Source organism: Macaca nemestrina, chromosome 2, assembly GCF_043159975.1.
Source record: "Macaca nemestrina isolate mMacNem1 chromosome 2, mMacNem.hap1, whole genome shotgun sequence".
Classification (NCBI taxonomy): Eukaryota; Metazoa; Chordata; class Mammalia; order Primates; family Cercopithecidae; genus Macaca; species Macaca nemestrina.
In genome coordinates this window covers 49,055,915-49,071,211 of record NC_092126.1, presented here as the reverse complement: position 1 = coordinate 49,071,211, position 15,297 = coordinate 49,055,915, and the positions used below count along the sequence as shown (strand labels likewise).

The 15,297-nt window shown below is 36.3% G+C and overlaps 1 protein-coding gene and 1 long non-coding RNA gene across 13 annotated transcripts in view; one reads left to right on the top strand and one right to left on the bottom strand.

The window, feature by feature from the left end:
- Positions 1–4,796, top strand: part of LOC105470022 (phospholipid scramblase 1) — a 28,484-nt gene extending 23,688 nt beyond the window's left edge. For all 12 annotated transcript variants that reach the window (XM_071091088.1, XM_011721729.2, XM_011721726.2 and 9 more), the window contains 2 exons: positions 2,803–2,964; positions 3,867–4,796. In XM_071091088.1, coding sequence (XP_070947189.1) covers positions 2,803–2,964; positions 3,867–3,923 — 219 coding nt within the window. In that variant the 3' untranslated portion in view covers positions 3,924–4,796. The remainder of the gene's footprint in view (positions 1–2,802; positions 2,965–3,866) is intronic.
- Positions 4,797–10,967: 6,171 nt separating this feature from the next.
- On the bottom strand, positions 10,968–12,826 carry LOC105470021 (uncharacterized). The gene is made up of 2 exons (XR_980202.2): positions 12,662–12,826; positions 10,968–12,515 (listed from the first exon to the last, which is right to left on the bottom strand). It is a non-coding gene; the product is annotated as an uncharacterized lncRNA (long non-coding RNA).
- Positions 12,827–15,297: the final 2,471 nt, after the last annotated feature.

Here is a 15,297-nt window from a genome sequence, read left to right as displayed (position 1 = left end):
TGTTCCACAGCAGGGGCAGGAGTCATTCTAAAACAGAGAATAACTCAAGAGGCATTTTATCGGTGTACTATGTGGAACTAATTCATGGATTTGATGTCAATTGAGGATGAAAAAAATTTTGGAGATAAACTTGATGTGTTATTATTCTGATATTACATTGGCCAAGTTAAGAATCTTGGAGGAAAAACACTTGATTTGTGTCCTCTTGACCATTATGATAGTCTGCTTTTTAAAAAGTAAGGTATCAAATACTAATACACATCTAGGTCAGGGACCAGCAAAATGTAATCAATGGGCTCTAGTTGATTATATAAAATATATATGGGAAGTTAATGACTTGAATTACAGTCATGTTGGATTTTAGTTATGTAGAGGAAAAGAATGGAGAGTTTTCAGCAAACAGATAGTAATTGAATCTCTAAGAAGGTTATCTCAATGGTGAGTAAGAGAGAGCCTAGTAGACCTTTTATCCAATATAGATAATAAGAGAGTCTGTCTCCTTCAAGGACTCTTGGTAGGGGAAAAATATGGCCACACGAAACTGACATACCAAGTCACTTCTGTCTATGAGCTTGAATTCCTGCCACTGTTGTGTTTCAGGAATCTCAAAATACAGAAATTGATCCTGAGTGGTAATAAATTCTATATGGTCAACTACAGCCCACAGATTTTTTTTCCTGCCCTCTCAACTAGATTTTCATTAGTATTCAATAAATATGTTTTTAAAAAGCAGGCAATCATAATGGTCAAGAGTATAGACACTGGAGCCAGATACCCAGGTTTGAAACCCATCTTTATAACACTTACCTGTGTGACTTTCAACAAATTCTTTCACTTCTCTTTGCTTTAGTTTTTTTACATGAAAATTGGGTGTAATAACAGTAAATAAATAAATAATTAGCAAGTAAATAAAATAGCTTACCAGCAACTATTAATATACTCACGATACACTTATATTTCTTTGCTACATAACTAGATCCTATATACTGTCGTTATATTTCAGTATTTTGCATTTATATTTGCATTGTGAGATGAATCTATGGTTTTCTTTTTAGAATGATTTACCAATTAGTATTACGTTTATGGATTTAAAAGTTTAACATTATACAATACCAATTTATTATTTCCAAATGTTGAAATTTTATTACAGTAATTTTCTATTCCAAAATGTCTACAATTTAGCTAAAAATTATCTAGTCCTGATAATTTATTGGTTGAAGATCATTATTTGCATTTCTTATCCTTGCCATAAAAAAATGTATTCTCTACTTCTTTAAATTTCTTGCTGTAGTAATCAAAAAGGGCAAATGTTAATGTCTTTGTATAGTGTTAGGTTTACAGTGGCTAGTAAGTTGTCAGCTGCATTTTTCATTTTTTTTAAATTTCAGAATTAAAAAATAAACCAGAGTTTTCATTACTAGCTTCAAATGCTTCAATGACAGCTATTAGCAGAAAAATACTAACATGTACAAGAAAGGATTTGTATTCATTTATTTTTCCACAGTAGTATTTCATTACACATAATCCCTAAAACTCAGCCGCTTGCAACAAGCGTTTATGCTCATGCTTAGGGGTGTGCAGGTCAACTGTATTTCAGTGGATGTATTTAAGTAGTGATTTGGGCTGCATGTTAACCTCAGTCTGCTCCAGGTATGTTTGTTCTGTGGCTGTAGCAGCAGCAGCTACCTGAGTCATGCTTTTCTAGTGGCTTGTCACTGAAGATCATAAGCCAGGCCAAAGCACTTAGCCCAGTTTAAGGACACTACTCATGTCATATCTGCTAACGTCCATTGTTCAAACAAATAACATGGCCAAGCCTAATTATGAAGGAACAGGAAGTATACTGGCCATACAGAAGGAGAGGGAATGAAATGAATATTTGATGAACAGTATTATGCTATCAGTTTCATATTAGATGTTTATTTCTGGTATTTTACAAACTCTCCACTTGTACTAAAATAAAGTGAGTCAAGTGTTTTTAGATTCCCCACATATATTTAGCTGAAAAGGACACTCCTCTGTTAACACAACTATAGATGCGCCTAGTTTTGTGAATTTCAGCTACATTCAGTCCCCACCTGCCCTCCTAGAGGAGTTGCCTTAGTCTGAGCACAGTCCATTCAACCCTATATGATGGCCCTGGGCTTTCCTCAGGCAGAATTGTGAAATTAGAAAATTGCTACTTTGGAGCTCATTTGTTTATACACTCTTCGTCTTTTATTATTCACACCCCACTAGTTACCCACTGTTACTTCAGCCCTTGTCGTGAGGCATTTCATCAAGTTACTTACTGGTATTTGCCTTTACTCCAAACTGCTAATCTTTTCTAGGCGCTTAGCATTTCATGTTTGGTAACTCACAGTGGGCGGTAACAAGCCTTTTCATCATATTTAACCTTTTGGTCTGTGTAAACTGTGCTTCTCCTAAAGCAGAAGTCTAATAGGAATTTTGTTCATTACCTTCCTGATGGCTTCTAGAAATGTCATCACATAAACATTTCATATTTATATCTTTTTTTGCCTAAATTTTATTTTGGGTCAATTCAAATAATTTATTAATGTCTATTAATATAAAATAGAAATTGTTAAATATTTCAGAAAATATAATTTCTCTATATAATGAAACAGTTTTTTTCATATATCTATAAATAGATACCGGAGCCTCTAGTTATCTAATGTGGGTTACATGTTCATGGTTACATATGGTACATAATTTTAATACCATATTTGTTTCATCTTCAAATTTGAAAGTACTTTTGCTATAAGTTTCCTAAAAATATGTAATACTTTTTTTTCAATTTAGATTAAATCTCTTGATGAACAGTGTGTGGTTGGCAAAATTTCCAAGCACTGGACTGGAATTTTGAGAGAGGCATTTACAGATGCTGATAACTTTGGAATCCAATTCCCTTTAGACCTTGATGTTAAAATGAAAGCTGTAATGATTGGTGCCTGTTTCCTCATTGTAAGTCTGTTCTTATTAATCTTGATTATAGATGCTTTCTCTATATGCTTTCTACTAATCATTCTGAAATGATTCAGTAAAGTGTATATTTCAAAATGACTTTTTAAAATTTATAGATTTTTAAATCAGGATTCCCATTTAATCCTAGCTCTGAAATTCTATTTGATCCTGACACTCTGGGGTGACTAGTTTCTGTCTGAAGAGTCTATGAATATTCACATGGCAAGAGAGGGACTAAGGAGGCGTACTAAGGAGAGATTTTAGTCTCCCCTTAAATCAGCCATCTCCTACATGCTTTGAAGAAACTGAAAGTGGGCATATGTGGAAAAAATTTAGTGAAACAAGGAAACTTGACCATGACTCATAGTAATTAAATTAAACCATCTAATATAGGAGTATGAACTACAGTAAGAGTGTGCATTCACTCAAGTGTGTAGACCTAACTACCAAATTACAGGAGATAATCGGATATACCAGTGATTCTGAAATTGTCTTCACATTAGAATCACTTAGGGGCCTTTAAAAACTGTAAGTACTAGTCCATACCTCAGTTCAACTGAGTCAAACTTCGAAGTTCATATAGTGCTCCAGGTGGTTCCAATATGCAGCCACAGATGAGAATTATGGGGATAGAGAAAAAGTCACATTTAGAGAAAATGACCGGAAGATTAATTAAATTCATACAGGTATCAATACATGAATAGAATTATAAAATTTATTATTAAAATGGAAAGCTAAAGGTAGAACTTATATAACTATAGAGCTTTTCTGTGTTTATTACATTTAATTTTTTTAACAGATATGTTACTGTGTTTCACTAGATCCCTTAGTATTTCTGCATCTGATAATTGATCTCTGTTTTGTTGCTGAAAATTCATTTGTATATTTTTGTTTTTATCTAGGATTTCATGTTTTTTGAAAGCACTGGCAGCCAGGAACAAAAATCAGGAGTGTGGTAGTGGATTAGTGAAAGTCTCCTCAGGAAATCTGAAGTCCGTAAATTGATTGAGACTATCTAAACTCATACCTGTGTGAATTAAGCTGTAATGCCTCTAGCTCTGGTTGTATACTTTTGCTTTTCAAATTATAGTTTATCTTCTGTATAACTGATTTATAAAGGTTTTTGTACATTTTTTAATACTCATTGTGAATTTGAGAAAAAGGACATCTGAGTTTTTGCATTTATTAATGAAACTTCCTATAAAAAACTGCTTTGAATTATGATCTCTGATCCACTGTCCATTTTACTACCGAATATTAACTAAGGCCTTATTAATTTTTATATAAATTATATTTTAAATCTAGTTACAATTTATTTCATGCATAATAGCTAATGTTATTTTGCAAATGCCATATATTCAAAAAAGTTCAAAGATAATTTTCTTTACTGTTATGTTCAAATAATATTCAATATGTATATTATCTTTAAAAAGTTAAATGTATTTTTTTAATCTTCAAGAAATCATGCTACACTTAACTTCTCCTAGAAGCTAAGCTGTACCATAAATGATACATTCATGTTCACAAGATATTAAATTACCAGTTTTTAAATTATTGTTAAATAAAGAACAAAATAAAGAACAAAATGATTCTTGTCCAAAGAAAGGCACATTTTAAACACTCCTTCACTCTAAAACTCGTACTATTATAAATTTTGAAAGTTAATATTTATATATGAAATGTATAGCTTTTATACTCTATCCTTTCTAGAAAATGGTAATTTTCAGATGTTAATTAAATATAATATTATATATATATATTCACAGAAAATAAACCTAAATAATGATCTATTAGATTCAAATATTTGAAATAAAAACTTGATTTTTTTGTATATTTGACTTTTGTTTTTAAACAAAATGTGTTCAGATGGTATTTTGAACACTCATTCAGTTAAATGATGGTACATTTGAAGCAGGATATTTCCCTGACCCCTTCCTGGGACTCGAGAAGGGGTGTCTTGTTTACTCAGCCTGCCACTCTCAACTCCTCCTGGGAGGGAGTGCGCAGGCAAACAAGGCAGGAACTGGAGTGCACAAGCACTGGAACTGGCTGACCGCTTTGGCACGGGCAAGAGCAAACTCCGTGCACGCCCTGTGGTAGCAACCAGGTGCGGTTGCCTGCGATTCCTGAAGCCCCAGAAGGTGTGTTACAGTGCTCTTTTAGCTCTGCAGTCTGTGGACAGCTTAAGTGTTAACAGCTCAGTGAGCCCTTTGTCTTGTCACTAGGGACAGCTGCCCTCCACCAGCAAGGGCAAAGGGCGAGTATTAGTGCCTTTTATATCTGCACTCATGGCTCCCAGGCTCTTGTCCGGCGTCCAGGAAAAATGTGGTCACAAAAACAACTGAAGGATGGTAAATGTGGGGATTTTATTGCTGAGGAAAGTGACTCTCAGTGGAAAAGGTAGCTGAAAAGGGGACAGTGGGGTAGGTGATCTTCCCCTGAAGTCTAGCCATCTCCAGCTGGATTCTTCTCTGAAGTTACACTGTCAAGCTATCCCTCTGAAGTCAAGCTGCTTCTCTCCAATGTCCAGCCATAGTCTCCACTCCTCTCTGACTGAGTCTGGGGTCTTTGTAGGCACAGGATTGCGGGCAGGGAGAGCCATGGGCAGTTTAGGAAAAGGCAACATTCAAGGAGAAAAACATGGATATAAATTCTCACTTTGGGCCAGGGTTTCAGGCATTTCAGCTTGGAGGTACAGTTTTCACTGGGGACTCACCCTTTTCTGCCTAGAATTTCTCTGCCTCCTGTCCCCATCATGTTTAACTGCCTTTTCCTTTCAAATCTCATTTAAAAAGGAGCAAGTACATGACACTTTGTAGTAAAATCTGTACCAGAGTTGGAAACTAGGTTTTCCACCTGTCAGAAGCTGGTAAGAATTTAGTAATCTCTTTTGTAATGAAGATTGAGTTGAAAGATGACATGAACAACCCACAATATTCCTCACGCAATGGAAAAGTGTGCTTAAGCAATAAGGGCATGTGGAAGAGTCTCTCTTTCATAGTCAGCACAATTCTTATAACAGCAGCTCTCCTCATGGTGTTAGTGCCCTAGACCTCAATAGCTCCAAATGGCAAGTGGTGAGAACATTAGTATGCAGGAGATCTTCAAGAAAAGCCAAGTCTAGATGATTTCCCACAAGCCTAAACAAATCGCCAGATGCCACATTCCAGTGATGAAGTGTACCCATGGAACTCACTCAGAGCGTGTGCTTGGTAGAGATAGCATGTCAAGAAAAGTGGAGGTACTTGCATAGCTGAATCCCAATGGCATTGTTACGCCAGTTACAGAAGAGAGTGGAAATAGGATTTCCAAACTGGCCCTAATGTGTCAAAACTGACCCAAAATAAGGCTTAGAGTACTGACATTATCTCTGTGACAGCTACATCTTACTTTCATTATTTGTCTCTCTCTAAACAGGATTCTGAATCTTTGGTTAAGTAAAATAAAACTAAACTGATCTAAACATTTTTTTTCTTCAACTCTGCAAAGAAGATCTGAGCAAAACCCCACATATTTTCTGCAGAACCTATACTAGACAAATATCTTATCATTGCATAATTACATAGAGAAAAATAATCACACATGAAAAAATCGATATTTAATTAAGAAAATACCAGGAATTGTTTTTCAAAGTTTAACTGTAATCTTAATGAGAGATTTGAGGAAATGTTGCATATTTTTTTATTTCTGCTATGTGAGTTATAACAGTGAATGGAAAGTCACTGCGTGTGCCTGACTAGGGAAAATGTTGAGGAGGAAAAGCTGCAATGGATAAGCATGGAGCTGTATTTTTGGTCTTGGGAAGAAAGTTCTAGGTAGGTGGTCAGTGAGGAATGGGGAGAATGGGGAGGGAGGAGGAAGACAAGATTTAAGGGATGTCAGTACCTCTCCTATGTACCTCTTGGGGGAGGGTTGAAGAGTGAGGGGCGTGTAAGTGAAAGCAGAGACAAGGCTGGGAGAGGAAAAAACAAAAAGCACCAGCCACAGGCAATTAAGTTGCCAGAAAATCGGTGTCTGGGCTCCCAGCATCAAGTTAGCTAGCTACTCTAGGCATAAGTACTAAAGCTTTAACTGCATTTGGGCTAAAAGAGCGACTGTAACTTTAGGGTAACTAGAAAAGACTCTGTAGAGAATCCCTGCCATCAGTAAGAATGGAATGATTTAAAATGTCTCTGGGCACAATGAAGTGCTCCGAGTGCTTAAAGTGCCAGAAAAGTGTACAGGGTTTCCCTCCATATGCTGCCTCTCTCCTTTCCTGTCCCTAGCCCAGCATACACTGCATGAGTTTCCTAGGACCACGTTCCTGCACCTGGCACTGTCTCCTTCAAGCTCTGTGCTCCTCCTTATGCCTTCATTTCCCTCAATAGTCAATAGTATCGTTGTCAATTGATTATGTTATCTACCTTATAAGGTCAGTGTGAAGATTCAGTATTCTAATGCAGGTTCAGAGACCTGAGCAGGTTCCTGCAGTAGAACCAGTGTAAAACATGAAAAGGGCTATGTGTTGATAAAAATCAATGGGTTTCGAAACACAGGGAAGTGTCTCAAAGCCAATGAGGAAGATTTGGGCTAAATTAAATTTCTGTGTTATGATTTGAATAGCAAATAAAATTCATTTAAACCCTAGGAAGAATACTATCTCCTCAAAAAAAAAAAAAAAAAAAAAGATGTCTATGCAAGATGCCAAGCTAGGGAATGATGTTCATCTCACAGAAGTGTAGATTAAAGGAAATTAAGGCATGGGGAGAACACAGTCTCTGGCTTCTGCGTTAGAGTCCTTTTTTTTTTTTTTTTTCTTAGCCTTATAGTGTCAAAATGTGGCAAGCCATTTTAAGAGAGGGACAGTAGCTGGGCTCAGTGGCTCTTTCCTGTAACCCAGCACTCTGGGAGGCCAAGACAGGTGGATCACCTGATGTCAGAGGTCAGGAGTTCAAGACCAGCCTGGCCAAAATGGTGAAACCCCGTCTCTATTAAAAATACAAAAATGAGCTGGGAATGGTGGCGGGTGCCTGTAATCCCAGCTACTGGGGAAGATGAGGCAGGAGAATTGGTTGAACCTGGGAGGCAGAGGTTGCAATGAGCCGAGATCACGCCATTGCACTCCAGCCTAGGTGACAAGAGTGAAACTGCTTCTCAAGAAAATAAAAGAGAGAGAGAGGAACAATAATCTGGGTCCCTGAAACCAGATGAAACAACTGAAAATACAGGGTTTGAACTCATGATTTACAAACTGAGAGGGCCATAGAATGATAAGCAATAAGTACAGCTGGTCACAGAGCTCTGCACTTAACAACCCCCGACACACAGACACACACATCAAGCATTCAAGTTAACGTTAATCTACTGTTAATGTTTATACGGTAGGAAACATCAGATTTATGCCAAAATGCAGATTATAAATTTACCCACATTGAATTCTGACTAGATTTGGAAAATTGATCTGCTTGCCTACTAAGGACAATTTGTTTCTACCTGTGGATTCTGGGAGTTTTCCATCATTAACACATTGAGGTTATTCTGTCTGGTAGTGATAGGGAACAAACATTGACCTATTTATTTCAGCAAAGGAGTTAGTTGCTAGGTAAAATTTCAACTTTAATCGGGCATTGCCAATAGACTGCAACCACCTGGAAATATCTTAGAGAAATTCTCAGTTATATTGACTTTACAGAGTTAATTAGATCTTAGTTTACTACCCGGTCCGCTCGGGCTTCTACACCAAAACACCTTAGACAGGGACAGTGTAATTATAAATGACTAAAATTTGTTAATTATAGTTCATGAAGCTGAGAAGTCCAAGATCAAGTCACCAACAGATTCTGGTGTGTAGTGAGGGCTGCTCTCTGCTTCCAAGATGGCACTTTGTTGCTGCATTCTCACATGGTGGAAGGCAGAAGGTCAACAGGGACCCAACCGAGCCCTTTTAAAACGTCACCGATCCAATTCGTGAGAATGGTGCCCTCATGACTTAATCACATCCTAAAGACCTCATATCTGAATACTGTCAAAATGGGTCTTAGTTTCCAACAAATGAATTTGGGGGGACACATGCCTTTAAACCATGGCACCTACTAAGCACATTTCTGCTCAATCATACTGTCTGAATTCTCTCCCCATTATTGCAAGTCACAAGCAGAAGATAATTTACTCACAAAAGTCTTTTTTTTTTTTGCAAATCTATTTTGGTTTTTATGAATAAGATAGATTCGCTCAAATAATTCACATAAATGTATTTGTAAACTTTATAATTGAGGAAATGAATATAAAAAATGTAAAGCTGATTGATTTAGGGGCACTGAAACTGCTCATCAACTATTTAACAAGTACATACAGAGCTTCTACACTGGGCCAAGAGTTATGCTAGGTACGATGTCTCAATAAGCAACAAAAATTATTTTCTACAAGGTGCTTAAGGTCAATTTTACCTATGGAATGTGTGATTATAGGATTCAGAGTACTATGGAGAGAGTTAGTAGGGACACTGAACTCAGTTTTAATGGTCAGGAAATTAGGGGAAGTAACTTTTAAACTAAGAAAGCTTGCTGGACAAAAGGGAAGTGAGAAGATTATTTCAGGGAAAGGAAAGAACATAAACAGAAGTCACCTCAGGGGTCTGAAATGTGGTTAGGCCACTGGTTTTGTGTTCCTTCATGAGTGAAAGACATGCAGGGGGTGGGACATCTAAAGAGTGGCTACATCATACAGTGCCCTAGTCACATTAAGAAGTTCAGGTTGGGGCCAGACGTGGTGGTTGACACCTGTAATCCCACCACTTTGAGAGGCTGAGGTGGGAAAGATCAAGTGTCCTTTCCTCCTCATAGCTCTCTCTCAGTCTCTAGGAATCCTGGTGGCGGACTTCTCTAAAGCTCCTTTCCCCCCCCGCCCAAGCAGCATGGCTTACCTGATTATTCTCTAGGAACTAGTCTAGCCTTTTCAGATGGAAAAGTTACTTTGTCTACACAGAAATTTTCTCATGGTGATTTGGTATCTCCCTCATCACCAAAAACTTGTATACATGGTAGATGGCCTAAAATTGTTGAATTATCTATCTTTCAAATTTACAGTGTGAGCTGATAATACATTTCAGGTCCTGAAAGCTATCAAAATAACCAAAGTTCATTTATCTGAGGAGATTGGTATTAGTAATTAGTTGTGTAAGTAAAAAAGTCAATAAAAGATGAAGAAGCATATCTGTAAAAAAGATGAATATACTTAAAATAAATTAAGGGTAAATTTTATTATTTTGTTATTATCATTTATTTATTTATCAGTCTTTTAAGTAGGGGCAAGGGCCAAGTGTGGGTCTACTATTCTGCATTGTCTTTCTTGTATAAAAATACACAGTTTATTTTTGTTTCAATAGAGTCCGAATTCTAAGACACTTTCAAAGGTATCTTAGTGTAGAACAATAAATTTTTACTATGATTTACATAGAAACAATCTTTTATGTTAATATTTAATCAAAGCAAGTAAAAATATTTCCTTTCTGTAACTACAATAATCTTTCGTATAAACTGATTTACAAATAAATACAAATCACCTTTGTTTGGTGTAGAACTTTTGAGAGAGTAGATGTACCCTAGAACTAGAGAATCAATAGGGACTCTCTTGATGTAATTGTCAAGCGCATTCAGCATAATTTGAGCTAATAATTAGGTCTTACCGACAGAATAGGAAATGTCAATCCAAGGAGTTGGGTAAATTAAGATCAGTTAAGAGAGTGTCTATATTTTACTTTCTTTAGTAATTATTTTCTGACAAGGAAAACAATAGTCACCATCAATCCAGTAGCTAAAATAATATGACACTTTTTTGATATGATTCATGGCTCCCTCAAGAACTTATCTGCTCCAAAAAGTAAAGGAGAAAGCAGGAAAGAAGAAAGGGAGGGATTAGATGAAAAGGAAAGAAGAAAGAAAAGGGGTTTTTGTTTGTTTGTTGCAGTAGAAGTCAACTAAAAAATATAGAAGAAATGATGAAGGTAGGAAAAGACCATTTGACAGTCATCATCACAATAATTTTATTCCAGCAAGGAAACATCAGTGGCTGCTAAAATTAGTGATGATCCTTTAAGGAAAAGCAGTATGCAGTACTTACATTGTCTCAAAGTAGCTTCTTATAAGATACTTATTTATTTCAAAAGAATAAAATAGTAACTTACTTTACATTTACTGCATGATACAATTCAGCTGAGCTGCCTGCCATGACATGGAAAAGATCTCCATTCCTCCAGTTTCCAAAAACAAGTTTTTTTTGGCACTCATCTGAACTTTCACCTGCAGTGCATTTAATTCTGTATTTTTCTACCATAGGTCTCTTCATGTTGATGTAAATCTTCTCTAAGATGATCAACATTTTCTTAGAGAAAATACATACCATGCTCCTCACTTCCTTTTGTGGACTCACCAGTCATTGACACCCATATCTCTTCAGTCTTGTCTTAGTCGGCACAGGCTGCTACAACAAAATATCATAAGCTGTCCTAAACAGGAGATGCTTGATTCTCACAGTTCTGGAGCCTGGGAAGTTCAAAATCAAAGTACCAGCAGACCTGGTTTCTGGTGAGGGACCTCTTTCTGTCTTGGAGACAGCCAGCTTCTTATTGTGTTCTCATATGGCAGAGTCCAAGCTCTGGTTTCTCTTCTTCCTGTTATAAGGACACTCATCCCATCATGAGACCCCCACCTTTATAAACCTAATTAACTTCCAGAGGCCTTGACTCCAAATATCATCACATTAGGGGTGAGAGTTTCAACATATGAATTTGGCAGGAGAGGTACACAAACATTTAGTTCATAACATTCCAGCCCTGGCCCCCATCATTCATGTCTTTCTTGCACGTAAAATGTATTAATTCTATCCCAATAGTACCAAAATCCATAACTCATTCTATCATCAACTCTGAACTTCAAAGTCTCACTTAAGAAACATCTAAATCAGATATGAATGAGACTCAAGGTACAAATTCATCCTGAGGCAAAATTTCTTTCCAGCTGTGAGCCTGTGAAACCAAATAAGTTATGTACTTGCAAATTATAATAGTGGGACAGGCATAGAATGGACTTTCCCATTACAAAATGGAGAAGTTGGGAGGAAGAGAGGAGTAACATATCCAAATCAAGTTCAAAACCTAGCAAACAAATGCCATTAGATCTTGAGGCTCAAGAATAATTCTTTTTAGTTTGATGCTCTGTCTTCGAGACCCATGTCCTGCAAGGCTCTTTCGGGTGGGGGTTGTGCCCTCAAAGCTCTGCAATGTGAGAGTCACATCCACTCCCAAGGCTCAGCTGAGTGGAATTCTCATTCTCCAGGCTCCAGGCTGCCATTGTCTAGCCTGCTGAAACCAAGGCAATGGCTCTCTCCCCCACTGAAAACAAAGGAGGCAGACCTGATGACCTCCGAATTGCCTTCAGGATTACTGCTTTTTCTTATCTTGAAGAGTAGTATACATCTGCAGCCAAATAGCTTGATGTTCTGGTACTGTGGCCTGTAAGAAGTCCTGTAGCTTTCTTTCTATTGATACTGTTTCCATTGTCTTTAGCTCTGTCAATCTGAAATAATCAAAAGAATCAGAATTCAGTCTTAAAGAATTTATTCTAGCAAAAAGTTTGTTACGATCATTAGAGAAACATTGGCTCCTGAAAATGAAGTACGTTACAGTGCAGTCGCAGACTAGAAAGTGAGTCAATGAATATACCTGATGCAAATCTCATGCAGTTTTTTTTTAATTTTTTTTAATAATCAACTAATCTATGTTAACTGAGACTCCTTGTTCTCCAGCTACTCAATCCACAGGTGGCCTGTGGCTCCTGGTAAACAGAAAGGATAGCAATGTAATTGAAGGCTGATGCTACTCCTCTTATTGTAGGCCAACTTACAAATGTCACCAGGAAATAAACTCTCATCATTCTCATTGACTAGACAATAAAAGGACAATGGACCTTGTAAAGTGGGAACAAGGAAATGGAACAATTAAAAAAAAAAATGATTGGTTAACATTAGGTTACTTCAGGTTACTTTTTTGTAAGGGTTAAAGCAGAGCAACTTCCTTATTATGCTGACTCAATCAGATTGAAATTTCCTGTTTTCAGGAAAAAAAAATGGTCTGCTTGGGATCTATCTGCTTCCTTAAAGTTGCAGTATGATTACGTGACATTTGGCATGAGTGACTCTGCTGTGGTTTAATCTGGTTTGTTGGAGTCTAGTGCGTGAGCTCACTCCAAATCAATGACCGCCCACAGTTTTTGTTTACACACACACACACACACACACACACACGGTATATATTCACTTTTTTTTCCCCCTGTTGGTTCTCTTTCTCTGGAGAACCTTGAATAATATACCAACTTTCCTCTATAATCAACTTCAGTGAATATTTCTGTACATGTATCCTTTTGCTCATGTCAAAAAAAAGCATTTATCATTATCCTTATGAGTAAAATTGCTGCTTCTAAGGGTCTAAACATCATTATGAAATATTATAATATTGCTCTCCAAATAAATAATACTAATTTATTGTCTGAACACCAGTGTATGACCATCACTACAGCTTTACATCTCCCATCAGATCTGGGATTGTTGGGTTATGTTTTGTTTTGGTGAATTTCCAATATTTTTAACTGGGAATCTCATTCTTGTTTTCATCTGCATGAAATGGTGAGGTTGAGTATGTTTTCATTTGTTAATTAGACGTTCATGTTTCCTCTAATGTGAATCATCTTTTTGCATACTTTAATAATTTTTGTATTTGTTTGCTGTCAACTTTCTTATTAATTTGTAGGAGTTTCTTTTTATGCAACCAAATCTTTTATAAGTTTGTATGCATTGTAAATATCTTCTCTCAGGATATGGCTTTCAATTCACTTTATTTGTGAAATAATATTTTTGTTGTATAGAGAAATTTTAAATCATCATATTTATCAATTTTTTCAAGGTTTGTATTTTTTTTTTGTTTGTTTTGCAGGTTTATTTTTCATACACAGGTCATTATTGCACTTGGAACTTTTTAAATGTATGTTATGAGTAGATATCCAATTTTATTGTATATAAATAGCTAATCACTCCAATAACAGCAAAGAGTTCATCTTTTCTACTGATTTGTAATGCTACTTTTGCCAGCTATTAACTTTTCATGGATTTGTAGATCTGTTTTCAAGCTTCCTCTCCTATTCTATTGTTCAATATTTTTGTATAAACAATTCCCTTCAAACATTCCTGACAACGTATTTCCTCTTGAATATTATTCTGGTCCGGTCTCTTTAAACAGCTGCATTTTATTGATGGAACATAAAACAGGCAAAGGGAAGGAGCAAGATACAAAGTTCATTTAATATCCTGAAAAAATAGATCAGCCTTTAATATTTTAACAGCTATATATTATTTATTTAGTGATCTTGGTTTTGTTTGTAAACAAGCTAGTTATATTGTAGTAAAGAAGAAATGTGGGAGGAAAAATAAGACTTTAAAGATGTATCTAATCTTGTAATTAACATACATTCCTACTCAACATTTTTAATTTAATGTAAAATATTTTAGGATATACTATGCATGTTTTTAAATCACTTGATTTTAAAGCTTTTTAATAGAAAAAAAAGATACAAAGCTGAAGTTGTAAGGGTAAGGGTTAAGTATTGAAGTTTTGTGGGCCTAACAAATGACTAGTTTATATAATTTGTAGAATACTTTCTTATTTTACCTACTTAGCTAATACAAGTGGTGCCTAAATAAGTAATGTTTTATAGAATGAACTGATGCAGGTGGGAGAGTCACTGTCATACGAAACTGTCAGAGGCATTTGAACCAGAGCAACTCTATTTTGAATAGAGGCTGGATAAATTAAGTCTGAGACCTACAGGGCTGCATTCCCAGGAGGTTAGACATTCTTAGTCAAAGGAAGACACAGGAGGTATCTCAAGATACAAGTCACAAAGACCTTGATGATAAAACAGGTTGCCATAAAGAAGCCAGACAAAACCCACCAAAACCAAGATGTCAAGGAAAGTGATCTCTGGCCTTCCTCACTGCTCATTATATGCTAATTATAATGCATTAGCAAACTAAAAGACACTCCCACCAGCACCATGACAGTTTACAAATGCCGTGGCAATATCTGGAAGTTACCCTACATGATATAAAAAGGGAAGGAACTCTCAGTTCTGGGAATTACCCGCTTCTTTCCCAGGAAACTCATGAATAATCCACCCCTTGTTTAGCTATAATTGATAAATAACTATAAGAATATTAAGTCAAGTAGCCCATGCCACTGCTCTGTCTATGGAGTATCCATTGTTTTATTCCTTTAGTTTCTTAATAAACTTGCTTTCACTTTAGTCT